At 46.7% G+C, this 13,595-nt stretch overlaps 1 protein-coding gene across 1 annotated transcript in view; it reads left to right on the forward strand.

The window, feature by feature from the left end:
• Nucleotides 1-904: 904 nt before the first annotated feature.
• The window catches only part of MYO10 (myosin X), a 256,779-nt gene continuing 244,088 nt past the window's right edge, over nucleotides 905-13,595 (forward strand). The window contains exon 1 of the mRNA XM_052659151.1: nucleotides 905-1,275. Coding sequence (XP_052515111.1) covers nucleotides 1,255-1,275 — 21 coding nt within the window. The 5' untranslated portion in view covers nucleotides 905-1,254. The remainder of the gene's footprint in view (nucleotides 1,276-13,595) is intronic.

Here is a 13,595-nt window from a genome sequence, read left to right on the forward strand (position 1 = left end):
CCCACTTCCATTTGGCTATCTGCTTCCTTTGGGTCCGTGGAAACGGTTACATTTTTTAAGGTGTAATTGGCCACGTCCTCTTCCAGTTTACAAAACTGAATTTTCCCGCCGCGACGAAAACTTCTTGTAACCTGAGTGCAGGAGAGAAACTCCACACGGGTAGGCGGCTTCCAGAAATTCTGATCAGCCTTCGTTCTCTGCTTTGATCTGGCCCAACAGCCGGGGCAGCTCCTCGGATCGCGCTTCCGTCCCCGGGGTCGCTCATCTGCCGAGCTGCATTAATAAGATCCACGTTGAGCCGGTTCCAGGGTCTGCTAAAGATCAAAGGCACACACACACACACAAATCCCCCAACCCCTCCTCCTCCTCGGTGTCTATTAGGTCTCTATCACCAGAGGGGAGTCAACTTCCCCTCCCCTCCCCACAATGGGGAGGGGAGGAGGCGGGGAGGTAGTCCGCGAAGCGCTAGGGCCCCACCAGCCTCCGAGTCTCCAAGCCCGCGGCGGCCCGAGGCGCGGAGTGGGCGGGGCTTGGGCGAAGTTGGGGGCGGGTCGCGCCGGCTGGGCGAGGCCTAACCTGGCGGAAGCGCGGGGAGGGGCGGGCTGAGGGCGGGGCTCCCGGAGGGGTAGGGCGTGGCCAACGAGCTTTTGGTGGGCCGGCTGAGTGGGCGGGGCTCAGCCGTGGGCGGGGCGAGACGAACGAGTGGGCGGGCCCGGACGAGAGGGCGGGGCGGGCCGTGCGCCCCTGTCCGCGAGTCTCGGTGTGACTGTGAGCCGGTGAGACCCGGGCGCCCGAATCCTCACCGCCGCGGCGCTCGAGCCGGGAGAGCCACCTCCGGGGCTCGCTCTGTGGCCGCTGTTCCCCTGCCCGCCCCAAGCGCCTCGGGCCGGAGCGCAGAGGGAGTGGGGCGCACTCTCCAGCCGCCCCCCGCCGCCCTCCCCCAGCCCGGGGGAAGAATGTGCCACCAGCTGTTCTTCTCCGCTCGCGAGCGCTGCGCCCAGGAGTGAGGAACTTGGAGCCCGAGGAGACAAAGGCTGCAGTTGGGACGGATGCGTTAAGAGACTGGGGTTTGGGCAAACAAAAGGTGCGAAAGCCGAGAAGGGGGAGACGGAGATGGCAGCGGGGGAACCCCGCGGGCTCGAGTTTCTGGGAGTCGCGCCGTGACACGCATGGTTCCCCCGGACCTTGGGCTGCATTGACTTCCGCGAGAGCTGGGAGCCGGACTTGGGCAAGTTGGGGAGCGCACGGGGAACAATGGACAACTTCTTCCCCGAGGTGAGTGAGCTCGCGGCCGGGAGGGCGGGCGCGGGCTCCCTTCCTGCCGGGGACCTGGCCTCCGGGAAGGGAAGCGATGCGCCCCCCGCGCCGCGCGCACACCCGCTACCGCGCGCGCTAAGCCCGAGAGGGCGAAACTTTCGGGGAGTCGCCAGAAATCGAGCCCCGGGGTGGGGAGTCTCACGGCTGAGTAAGCCGGGAAGGGATTTTATTTTGTCCCGCGCTCTCATTTGGCTCCGGGATGCCGCGAAGGTGAGCGTCCTGGCGCAGGGGCGTCTGGCTTACCGGCTGTCCCGCGGCGCCCCGGGCGAGGTGAGCCGGCGGACGAAGGGCCCCGACGGGAGGGCTGCCCGCCGCGCTGCCGGGGTGCGGGAAACCCCATGAAAAGGCTCATCGGGGACGTGCCTTTTCTCCAAGAAAGGTCTGGTCTGGTATTTCCTTTGCAAAACGTGCCGGCTTCCTGTGAGAGGGCGCAAACACTTCCAGAGGAGACGCTTAATGAAGTGTGAGAAGGGGCCGGCGAGCGTTCAGTCGTTGACTTGAGTTATTCGCCTGTCGGACCTTTGGAGTGTAGTGCTCCCCAAGAAGTGCTCCTTCAGGCTTTGAGATCAGGCTTTGAGATCATTCCAGAGCGTGAGATCAAAAGATCACATGTTTGTGCTGACTGTCCTTGGCAGATTTTGAATTCGAATGTAAAGAAAATCGTTTAGGGCGCACTTTGGTTATTTTGAGAGATGGAACTGATATTCCTTTTAGGGTCATTGAGGGCGGGACACCACAGTTACTTGAAACCCTTGACTTGAGAACCTTTTTTTTTTTTCCCTGGGATCGAGCGTTACTGTGGTTTCTTGGCTCCCTTTCCTTTCTTGGTTGTGTTTATTTAACAAATTCTATTTAAGTTTGAGGTTTAAAGTGGCTCAGAGTAAACTTAGTTAGCTTAAGGAGTCTGATGTGACTTTCATTGAAAGCCAGGGGATGTTTTGTAAACCCGGGACAGTTTTGGAACCTTCCAGCAATTTAGAGTTTGCCTCTGTATTGGCTATCTGGCTTTATCAGAGTTAATTGGATTTATTATTTCAAGTCATTGTACTTTCCAGGTGCCCACTTACCGTAATATAAATAGTCTATAATGGCCAAAGTGGTATATTCTTGTGTAATAGTAATATCCATTTTTTTCCCAAAAAGTGGCTTCTCACGTGTGATGCCCACATTCATGATGAAAAAGTGAATTGGAAAGTAATCAATCATTCATTAATGCATATTTCCACTTTTGTTTTTAAATGAACACTATAACTGTGAGACTAGCGTTTCCTAATCCATAGACCTTTGTTTTCATGCCTTTAAGAAGGCACCAGAACATTCTGCAGGAGTTGCAGGCTAACCAGTGATGGAAGACCAGCGGGCTATGTTTAATTGCTTTCATCTGTAAGAAAACCTGAGGCTCTGCCTGCGGAACACCAATTCTTAACTTTTTTTGGTGGCAGGAAGGAGGCCCTTATTTTGCTTTTGTGTTGTGAGTCTCTTAGGAAATTTGATCGGACACAGAATTTGTGTTCGATTTGTTGGGGTCCGGGTCCCCATGAAGCCTGTCTGTGGACCGCGGGGGAGGCTAGTGACCTCCCCTTTGGAAGAACTCTGCCCCCTAGTGCATGTGGGGAGAACTGCAGGATAACGTGGAACAGCTGCAGCCTCCTGCCCTGATCCTACCCTTGGACTTGGAAATAACTCTCTCCTTACACTATACTTTTGTCTAGTGTAAGACCTGGTTGTTGGATTTTATATCCATGAGTAACATAATACTGAAGTTGGCCTTCAGTGATCAACTTCTTCATTCCCTGCCTGTCCTAGATGAAAAATCTTAACCCAAAGGTTTACCCTTGCCCAAGGTTGAATAGGTTGTTACAGAACCCACAGCCTTTATCCTCTGTTGCTGGTGACTTTAGTACTGGGGGAAATTTTTATGGGCTTAAAGTTATACTTTTACTCTTGTGATGCATTGTATTGCAATGTTAATTTCTAATCAGAAATTTCTGATTAATTGATTTCTAGTCAATATTCATTGCTAATCAGAGTTCCTCCCCTAACCATAGTTACTTTGGATGGGAAGTCAGCAGGGCCAGATCGGCTATGCAGTGTTGTGTTCTCTGGAGACATACTCCTCTACCGTAGATCCTGTCTCTCTTAAGTATCTTATAACAGAGCACTCTTTTGTTAAATTGTCCAGCGAAGAACATCTTGTAATGTCCTATTAGAGCAGGAACAGTAAGTGTGCAAGTGATGTATTTCCAAGGACAGCAGATTTGTAGGGCCTCTTGTATTGCCAAGTGATGTCCTGTTCTTTGGTACCTTTTCCCTTTGTGATTTAGCCATAATGACTTTTTGCTTGTCAGACAGCAGTTTGAAGCTAATGTTAACAATTGGGAAAAAAAAAAATTATGTTGCATGTATTAGCTTTCTGTGTGAAGGGCCAAATAGCAAGGAAGGAGCTCCTTGTGACTAGCAGCTGCCATTTAGAGCAAGAGATTCTCAAGCTGGGTACCATAGACATTCTGGATCCGTCAGTTCTTTGATGGCGGGACTGTCCTGTGTATCATGTGGTGTTGAGCCGCCTCCCTGGTCTTGACTCACTAGGTGTCAGTAGCATCCACACGTCATGACAACCGAAGTGTCTTCAGATGATGCCAGATGAGCCACGGGGGGCAAAAGTCACTCACAATTGAGAACCGCTGGGCTACACCTGTGGAGCAGTTCCTTGTGGAATTAATTCCTTGTGTGTTGCAGACACAGCCTCCTTGTCTGCTCTAAGTAGCATTGGGCTGCTGCCCAACTGGAAGCCCATGAGGTTTGTGCCCGGCGGCTGATGGCTCCTGACTTCACAGTGTACCGGGGGGTTGGAGAAACTGAGGGCCCCAGGCTTCCCAACTGCATTTCAGTTTCTTCATGCCCTGTCTTAGATCTTTATGACTTCTCGCGAGTGAACTGTGCGTACACCTCTAGGAAATTTGCCTTTTCAACGTTTAGTGGTAAGCTGTTCAAAAGTTGACTTCAGGAAGAACATAAGGTTACGTATGTCTGAAACCAGATGCACTTTTAAAAGTGAAAGGGCTCAGCTAGGAAAAGTGGCAAGACTACCACACAGATGTGTTGATGTTTTGAAGTGGCTGCTGTTTTCCTCCAGGGCTGGGTAGAGTGCCTACAATACTGGAAAGGCCGGTCAGTGCCGGCTGGACCTCAGACGAGCTGGACTTCTCTGTCTTCTGTCATAGGAACAGGTGTGGCATAATGGCTGATCAAGCGAAAGATCTGAGGGCTATTAATGGGACACATGGTGAACACTTTGATTTTCAGAATATGTAAAACGTACACAAGATTCTCATAAACACATAAAGCAGGTATTGATGTTTTAAGGACTACGTTGTCAGTGGAAAACATTCCAGCTGTCCCTGTTTCTCACAGCCTGGTTCAGCCTGGGCGGGAACAAACCCACTTCTCCAGGTGTTACATGGAAGCATCTTCCTTATTTCCACTTAATTTGGAAGGGTGTCTTAGTTTTGGTTGTTACCTGGAAGCTCAAGTAGTTATTTTAAGCTAGAATGAGTTCTTAAGCCTATTTTTCTCCCCCTTTTCCCCCTCATCTTATTGGTATTGTTTTGTCTTGGTAAAAAAACAAAACAAAACTGAAGACTCTTGTTTTTAGCAGCTACCCCCGCCTTCCCCCCACCCCCCCCCACCCCCCGCCACAATCGTCCCTCAAGGGCAAAGGCAACCATTCAGGACTTCTTTATCCCACCGCATCCTGCAGCTGACCCCTTTGACGACTGTAAAATGAAGTCAGAGCATTCCCTGGTGTCTTCTTGTCCTGCAGTGAAGTCACAGTGCCTTGCCCTTTCTTTTAATTTTTTAAAAATGAAAAAAATAATTATTTGGCTGCACCAGATCTCAGTTGGGGCACATGGGATCTCCGTTGGGTCATGCAGAATCTTTAGTTGCAGCATTCGGGATCTAGTTCCCTGATCAGGGATTGAACCCAGGTCCCTTGCATTGGGAGTGTGGATTCTTAGCCACTGGACCACCAGGGAAGTCACAGTGCCTTGCCCTTTCTGCACACCTGCAAGGACTTCTCTTGCACTTTTTGGCCCTGCCATGTTGAGTACAGCAAAGCCACAGGAGCAGCGGCAAGCAGGGAGCCCTGGTCCTCTGGGTGCTCACCTCTCACCAGATCAGGCCCCGAGCAGCATGGGCGGGTCAAGTACTGTTTAACTAGAGCCAGACAGAGAGGGCGGTGTGTTTGCTTCTCCAGCAACCTTTTAAGTGGGGTCACCTTTAAGGACAGGCACCTTGAATGTGCTCTTCTGTGGAGATTGGGCAGGGGGACGTAGGATACCTTCTTATAAATGGGTTTCAAAATTTTGTCTTCAGAGTAACTGCTGGATAATGCTCTCAGGTCATTGATTTGGAGGGAGTACTCCAGCTTCCCTGGTGGCTCAGATGGTAAAGAATCTGCCTGCAGTGCAGGAGACCCAGGTTCTATCTCTGGGTCGGGAAGATCCCCTGGAGAAGGAAATGACAACCCACTCCAGTATTCTGGCCTGAAGAATCCCATGGACAGAGGAGCCTGGTGGGCTACAGTCCATGGGGTCGCAGAGAGTTGGAGATGACTAAGAGACTAACATACACTCAAGCAGAAGCCGTCCGGGCCGTCTGCAGGAAGCTGGACCTCACTCCGAGGGCCTGCATGCCCCTAGGTTGGATGAAAGCACCTCATCATTCACAGTAGAAAAGATGTGGGCTCTGGGAGCTTGGCTGCACACCCCCTCCGCACTGACAGGCTCTCAGTCAGGTTATCTGACCTTCCGGGGCTTCGGTTCTCTGTGTTGTTGTTCAGTCGTTAAATCGTGGGAATCCATGGACTGCAGCATGCCAGACCTCCTTGTCCCTCACTATCTCCCAGAGTGTGCCCAAATCCTGTTGTCTCTAAGTGAGCCTAGTAGTGTTGACCTTGCATGGTTATTAAGAGAATTCAAGATAAGATTTACAGAGCACTTGGCACTTGGTAGGTGAGTAATAATACAAGGTTAGAGTAACTTGGAAATTAAGAACAAGTGGCCTCTGATAGTGACTGAAACTCCAGTCCTCAATGGAGCAGGGAAATCTTGGCCTCAGGGCTGTCTCCAGTATCATTTCTGGTGTTTGACTGCATGTATTATCTCGCTTTTGACCAATACACGTCTGGCTGATGTTCCAGAATTCTGTCAGAAGCATGTCTACATTGCTTATAAAGTCAAGTTCACATTCTTAGTCTAGTTTCCAAGACTTGCTGATTTGGCAACTCTTTATTCTTTTCCCCCTCTGTGAATTGGATTCCACAGGATCTATTACCTGGCCTACACCATACCTTTGTCTGGCCTGTCCTCTCTGCCGATCTGATGTCCTGCCTGTCTGGCTCCTTTGTGAAACCATCTCCACAGGTCTAGTTCATGGTCACTCCTCTCTTTCCTGTGGACTTGGCTCTATTTCTTTCTGTCTTGGTTGTGTTAGGACCTGGGCTTACATTGGAAGGACTGAGGTTGAAGCTGAGACTCCAATCCTTTGGCTACCTGATGTGAAGAACTGACTCATTGGAAAAGACCCTGATGCTGGGAAAGATTGAGGGCAGGAGGAGAAGGGGACAGCAGAGGATGAGATGGTTGGATGGCATTACCGACTCATTGGACATGATATTGGGTAAACTCCGGGAGTTGGTGATAGACAGGGAGGCCTGGCGTGCTGTGATTCATGGGGTCCCAAAGAGTTGGACACGACTGAGCAACTGAACTGAACTGTGTTAGGAATTTACCCTCTTGTAGCTGCTGCTGCTGCTAAGTTGCTTCAGTCTGACTCTGTGCGACCCCATAGACAGCAGCCCACCAGGCTCCCCCATCCCTGGGATTCTCCAGGCAAGAACACTGGAGTGGGTTGCCATTTCCTTCTCCAATGCATAAAAGTGAAAGTGAAGTTGCTCAGTCGTGTCCGACTCTTCAGGACCCCACAGACTGCAGCCTACCAGGCTCCTCCGTCCATGGGATTTTCCAGGCAAGAGTACTGGAGTGGGATGCCATTGCCTTCTCCCCCTTTTAGCTAGAGACGTTGATTTTTTTTCTTCCTTCTCAAGTGTGTAGTCTTGAGAAGTTAAATATTTGATTTATAAGTTTTATCACCTTGTTTGCACTCAAAGGTCCTCTACCGTGGGATGCTATCCTATGTAGCTGTTATTTTCCTCTTAAGTACAGATTCTTTTTTTTTTTTTTTTCAGTGATTATGAAGCATTTTATAATTCTTTGAAGACAGTGAAAAGTACTTCTGCAGTTCATTGAGTGCTATGTGCCAGGCATGTTTCTGAGCACTTTACATTCAGTAATTCGTTCAGTAAGTAAGTGACAACCTTATGAGTAGGGCTCCATTGATGAGGGAAGTGAGGCCCAGAGAGGTTAAGTGATTGGCCCAAGGTCACACAGTGCTGGCCGGGCTTTGACCCCAGACAGGCTGTCTCAGGGCCTCTGCGCTCTTCACCGCCACGCTTTCCTTTTCCGTGGGTGTCATTCGTATTATGCTGGCATCGCTGTTTCTTTGTTGAAGTACCTTCAACCTTAGGCAGTTAGTACCTAAGTTTTGAGTTGAAAACTGCTTGGAGGCTTGGGAAAACAAGTGGCCCACACCCTCCCAGAAACTCTGCAAACCCAGCAGGAAAATGTTCATCAGCTTTTGAGCATGCCCCTAATTTTTATTTGGTGTGCCTTTTTTACTCAGGAAAGACATGTATCCTCATAAAATGTAGCTTCTAAAGCTGCAGGCCCCAAGCTCATGAGGATGGTAGGGAGATGTAGATAATAAGGCACTTGGAAAACTAGAGTTTTGAGAAGTTTCTTTTCTTTTTTTAATTAAAAGAAAGGGTAGAACTCATTTGTCTCCCCAGTTCTAACTCTCAAGTTATCAGAGAATTCCTCTTGGAGGTTTTTTGATGGAATCTTCTTTAAGTCAAAGATTCTGGCTACCTTCCAGACTGCCTCTGTGTCTGTTGTTTTACTTGTTAGCTTATGAATGTTTGTGAGGGGACTGATCATTGACAGCAGAGTGGAACGTTTTCCAAAGAGTATCCTTGAATAAAACATTCTTCTGCCTCGCTAAGAGCCATTCGGAAAATGTGTCCGCCAGGCTTAATGTACAAAACTCCCAATTTAAACCTACCCTCTCATGTTGCATGACATCACATCATCTGACTTTGCCAGTTATAGGAAAAAGTGTTAGCGTTCTTGTGGCAAAGCCATGACGCATCTTTTGAAGCATGGCCAGAGCAGGGGACGACCAGATGGCAGTTAGGCATTTCCTAGTTTTACCTTCCCCCCAGCTTCAGGATCCATTCTTCCAGGATGAAAATTGCCTCTGTATACAGGCATTTAACATTCTGATAATTTTTTTGAAAAGAGATTTATATTAGAAAAGGCAGGTAAAGTTGAATTTTTGTACTTTGGAGATGGAATGTTTATCTTGACTACCTGCCAGTGATTAAAGGGGAAGGTAAGATGAGGTTTGGAAGGTGGCATGGACAGTGGCTTTTCGCTTGGCCTCTTACCTAATTCAGTTCAGTTCATTCACGTCCGACTCTTTGCGACCCCATGAATCGCAGCATGCCAGGCCTCCCTGTCCATCACCAACTCCCGGAGTTCACTCAAACTCATGTCCATCGAGTTGGTGATGCCATCCAGCCATCTTATCCTCTGTGTCCCCTCTCCTCCTGCCCCCAATCCCTCCCAGCATCAGAGTCTTTTCCAGTGAGTCAGCTCTTCGCATGAGGTGGCCAAAGTATTGGAGTTTCAGCTTTAGCATCAGTACTTCCAATGAACTCGCAGGACTGATCTCCTTTAGAATGGACTGGTTGGATCTATTGGGTTCCAAAAAAATCCCATAGTTCTTTTGTGTCGTTTTGGGGGGTCAGTTAATAACATGTAAGCAGTATCCATTGACAGTGATGTGCATTGTGGAGAGAGAGAGAAATACCTCATTGTAGAGTCTGTGCTCATGGTGTCTGCCTTGTTAAAACCAGCCAGTGTGATCAGGCAAGGAAAAGAAATTAAAAGCTTTTATACTTTTATAAATAGATAATCCTAGGGGGCTTCCCCGGTGGCTCAGTTGGTAAAGAATCCGCCTGCAGTGTAGGAGACCTGGGTTCAGTCCCTGCATTGGGAAGATCCTCCAGAGAAGGGAAAGGCCACTCCAGTATTCTGGCCTGGAGAATTCCATGGACAGAGGAACCTGGCGGGCTACAGTCCATGGGGATTGCAAAGAGTCAGACACAACTGAGCAACTTTCACTTTTCTTTTCATATAGATAATCCTAAGATTGTATATATGTATGTATGTATTCATATATGTTAGAACTAATAAGTGAGTTTTGCAAGGTTGCAAGATACAGGATCAATATACAAAAAATAACTATTTCTTTATGCTATTGAACTATCTGAAAATAAAAAAGAAAGGAATTCCATTCACAAAAGTATTAGAAAAGAAAATTTCAAGAATAAAAAAGGTCTATTTTAAAAGAAGCTTTTCTAGTAGCTTGCATGCTTATGAGTGTGGCTACTGTTGATTTTTGGGTTTATCAGCTTCATTTACTTAAATTGGGTTACTAGAAATATATCAGTATTTAGAATTAGGAGTATTCTTGCTTCAGAAAAAAAAAAAAGCCTTGATAAACATAGATACAATATATTACTTTTCCGTGTCATTCTTAGATTCATTCACAACCCGCCCCACCCCCCCCCCCCCCCGCCGCCACCGCCCCGCTTTATCCTGCATAGAGTATGTACTGTGTTTAGAAAATTTAGAAAATGCCGTGAACAAAGGACAAAAACTTCCTCGGTCTTACTGTTAGTGTTCTGTTTGCGTCTGTATCTGTTTCTGTGAAAGCACATATGCAGTGTTTTTCACTTAAGAGTTACTTGAGAAAAGCATTAGATCTTAAGAATCTTGCATGTATACAGGCAGCCCCCATCGTTTTCAGGGCCAGGGACAAGAGTACGAATGCACACCCTGAATCACATCTCTAAATATGTGTTGTAAATCAAGCTTCCAAATCGGTAAATAAGTGTCTTCTAATCTCCTACCTTGACAGATATACCTTCATTGGGATGTAATAAAAAAATGTCTAAAGCTGTGGGTTTTCTTGCCGAAAGTCAGATCATCAAAGATGAACAAAGATAATTATAGTTGCACGTATGTGGGTGTTCTGTTGATGGACAAGTGATGTTTGCATGAATAATAGACATATCCTCATAGTAAATTTTCCACAGACCTGCTTTTCTTGCCCATATTTCAGTAGAATCATTAATTATATGGTTGCAGTCAAGATTTTCGCAATAACTTTGTTTTACTGACAGTAACACTAAAGTAGAAGACCTTTCTTGAGTCATTGTGGTTCTTTGGTTCATTTCAGTTTAGGGAAGGCTGGCTTTGCTAAGGCAGCCATTAGTTGTTGGCACTGTCAACAAAATTCCTACAGCAATATTTAGGTTAAAAAAAGGAATGAGATTACCTGATATAGGTTATTGATAGTGCAAGAAGTACACAATATTCTAGTTTTATTGTATGAGTCATGTAAATAATATTGTGAATTTCCACTGTTTCTGAAAATATTCCTCAAACTTTTCAATCTTGTATATATTATAAAGGAAACTGAAAGCAGAAGTAATTCATTAAAAATCTGTTTTTAGATGAGACTAAATCTTCACCGTCTTGGCCAGAAAATAGTTTACATATAAAGATGTGTTAAGGGATTATGCATGTGTTAATCTTTCTTCCTCGTCATGTAAATGTTTTTATTTCCTTACTTTTCCTGAAAATATCAATTTTGTTGGCATGTTTCACATGTATTGATAGTTTCTATTTGAAGAAAATTTTCTCTAAAATTAAAAAAACCCACAGTTTTTAAAAAGTGAAGTGGCCAAATTAGGTTTGTTTGGGGTTTTGGAAGCTTTTGCTACTATTATTTATAGTAAGCAAGAATTTACATCAAATAATTGCTACTACTGCAAGTTCAGAATTAATAATTTTCCACCAAAGATTGGATTCACTCATTGGAGGAACTTCTGTTTGTTAACTTCTTCTTCTTTTTTTTTTTAATCTTTGTGATGTACAGGGCTCTACTCTAAAGCCTACAGTCCAAGACAGGTGTCGTGGGTGGTCTGGTCTCAGTGGTCCTGCTAATCTTCCTGGGCATGTGTTCGTATGTACATGTCCATTTTGGGTGTTTCTTGGTGTTTGCTCTTACAGAAAATAGCACACATGCATTCTTATACCCAGGTCATTGCACGCTTGCCTGGTTATTTCTTGAGGTTAGATTTTCTGGGAGTAGAGATGTTGGCTCATAGGGTTTGCACATGTTTACTTAGACCGTTTGGCAGGAAAGCTTTCTGAGAGGTGTCTGTGCAGCTTGGAGCAGGCACAACTGAGACAACCTGTCATGACGTACCTGTGATAGCAGGGTCTTATTAGAGTCTTGATGACATGCCTTGTTTCACAGGGGAAACACATGATACTTGATTTCTGTGTCCATTGGTGGGTTGGGTTCTTCTCTGAAGCAAAGTGGAGGAGGGAGGCGTTCTCTCAGTTAATTACTAGTGGGATGTTTATCCACATCCAACCTCAGAAAATCCCATTGTGGTTCCTGATGTTCATTTAAGACCAAAGCATGAACAGGGTCCTGGCTTCATGCTGCCTGGGGAGCCATTGACCATTTGTTTGGGGAATTTTTGTATGAATTTTCTTTAAAGTTCTCATTCCTTTGAATTGTAAGTATTGTTGTGATTTAACCCTGGGCTGTAACAGTTATGTGGGGGTGGTTCCAACTGTAGGGATTTAGGTAACATGCAACACTGTTGAGGGGTGTGTGTGTGTGTGACTTTAAGGCTTATTATTATTTCTTATTTATCTTAGCTGCGCTGGGCCTTCATTTCTGTGCATGGGCTTTCTCTAGTTGCAGGCTCCAGAGCTTGCGGGATTCAATAGTTGTGGCTCACAGTCTTAGCTGCCCTGAGGCATGTGGAATCTTCCAGAGCAGGGACTGAACCCAGGTCCCCTGCCTTGGCAGGCAGATTCCTAATCACTGGACCACCACGGAGGTCCTGAGGCTTATTATTTTTATTAATTACCCTCAGGAAATCTTTCCATGGACTCCAAAATAGAGTGCTTTGTGAAAAAGACACTCCACCTTTTTCAGTGTATACCATTGTCATTTAGCGCAAGTCGGCTTCTGCCTGTCTCCGCCCACAGTTTGTTCTTTTAGGCTTTGCACAGCCTTCCTGTAGTTTTCAGCCTCAGATTTTCAGAGGTGGGCCAGTGCACCCTCTTTGTAGGGCTTCTCAACCTCAGCACCCTTGACATTCCAGCTGGGTTAGTCATAGTAGCCCTGGGCTGTCCTGTGCTTTGAAGAGTGTTGGGCTGCATCCTTGGCCTCTGATCCTTTCCTGGTGGCTCAGCTGGTAAAGAATCTGCCTGCAATGCAGGAGACGCAGGTTCGATCCCTGGGTCTGGAAAATTCCCTGGAGAAAGGGAATGGCTCCTGACTCTGGTATTCTTGCCTGGAGAACTCCATGGACAGAGGAGCCTGGCAGACTACAGTCCATGGGCTTGCAAAGAGTAGGACCTGACTGGGTGACTTCACACTTTCTTACCTGGTCAGAAATGGGATGCAGAATCGCTGTAGTGGAGAAGCCTTGTACCATGGCCATGCTCTTATAGCCACAGCTTAAATTTGGATCTTTCCAGAATTTTTTTTCACCCTTCCTTGTTTATATCCATTCCTGATTGCTTTTTTTTGTCTGTCTGGGTAATGGGGAAGCACATATTTATCAGTGTTGAAATTTTATTCTATTTAGGATCCAAACTCTCGCCGTGAGACGTGGACACTTAGAATTGGTTTATCATCTAAATTTGGGGTAGAAAATGGCAACTCACTCCAGTTTTCTTGCCTGGAAAAGTCCATGGATAGAGGAGCCTCTGGTGGGCTCACAGTCCATGGGGTCACAATGAGTTGGACACAGCTGAGCATGCATGCACGTTATCTAAGTTGTGTTGTTCCATCTGCTGGGACTAACTATTTTGCTTCCAGCTGTGCTCTCTGCCCTAAGGCTTTTGTTGGTCTCCCTCCTAGCATTTTACCTGTTGTTTCCAGAGTCCTTTGCTTAGATCACTAGAGAAATGTTTATTATACTGTGTTATCAAACTAACCGTTGTTCTCCACTAGGATAAAAGGAGGCCATATTTTTTCAAAGTTTTGAGAACATGTTG

Source organism: Budorcas taxicolor, chromosome 20 (genome assembly GCF_023091745.1).
Source record: "Budorcas taxicolor isolate Tak-1 chromosome 20, Takin1.1, whole genome shotgun sequence".
NCBI classification, from domain to species: Eukaryota; Metazoa; Chordata; class Mammalia; order Artiodactyla; family Bovidae; genus Budorcas; species Budorcas taxicolor.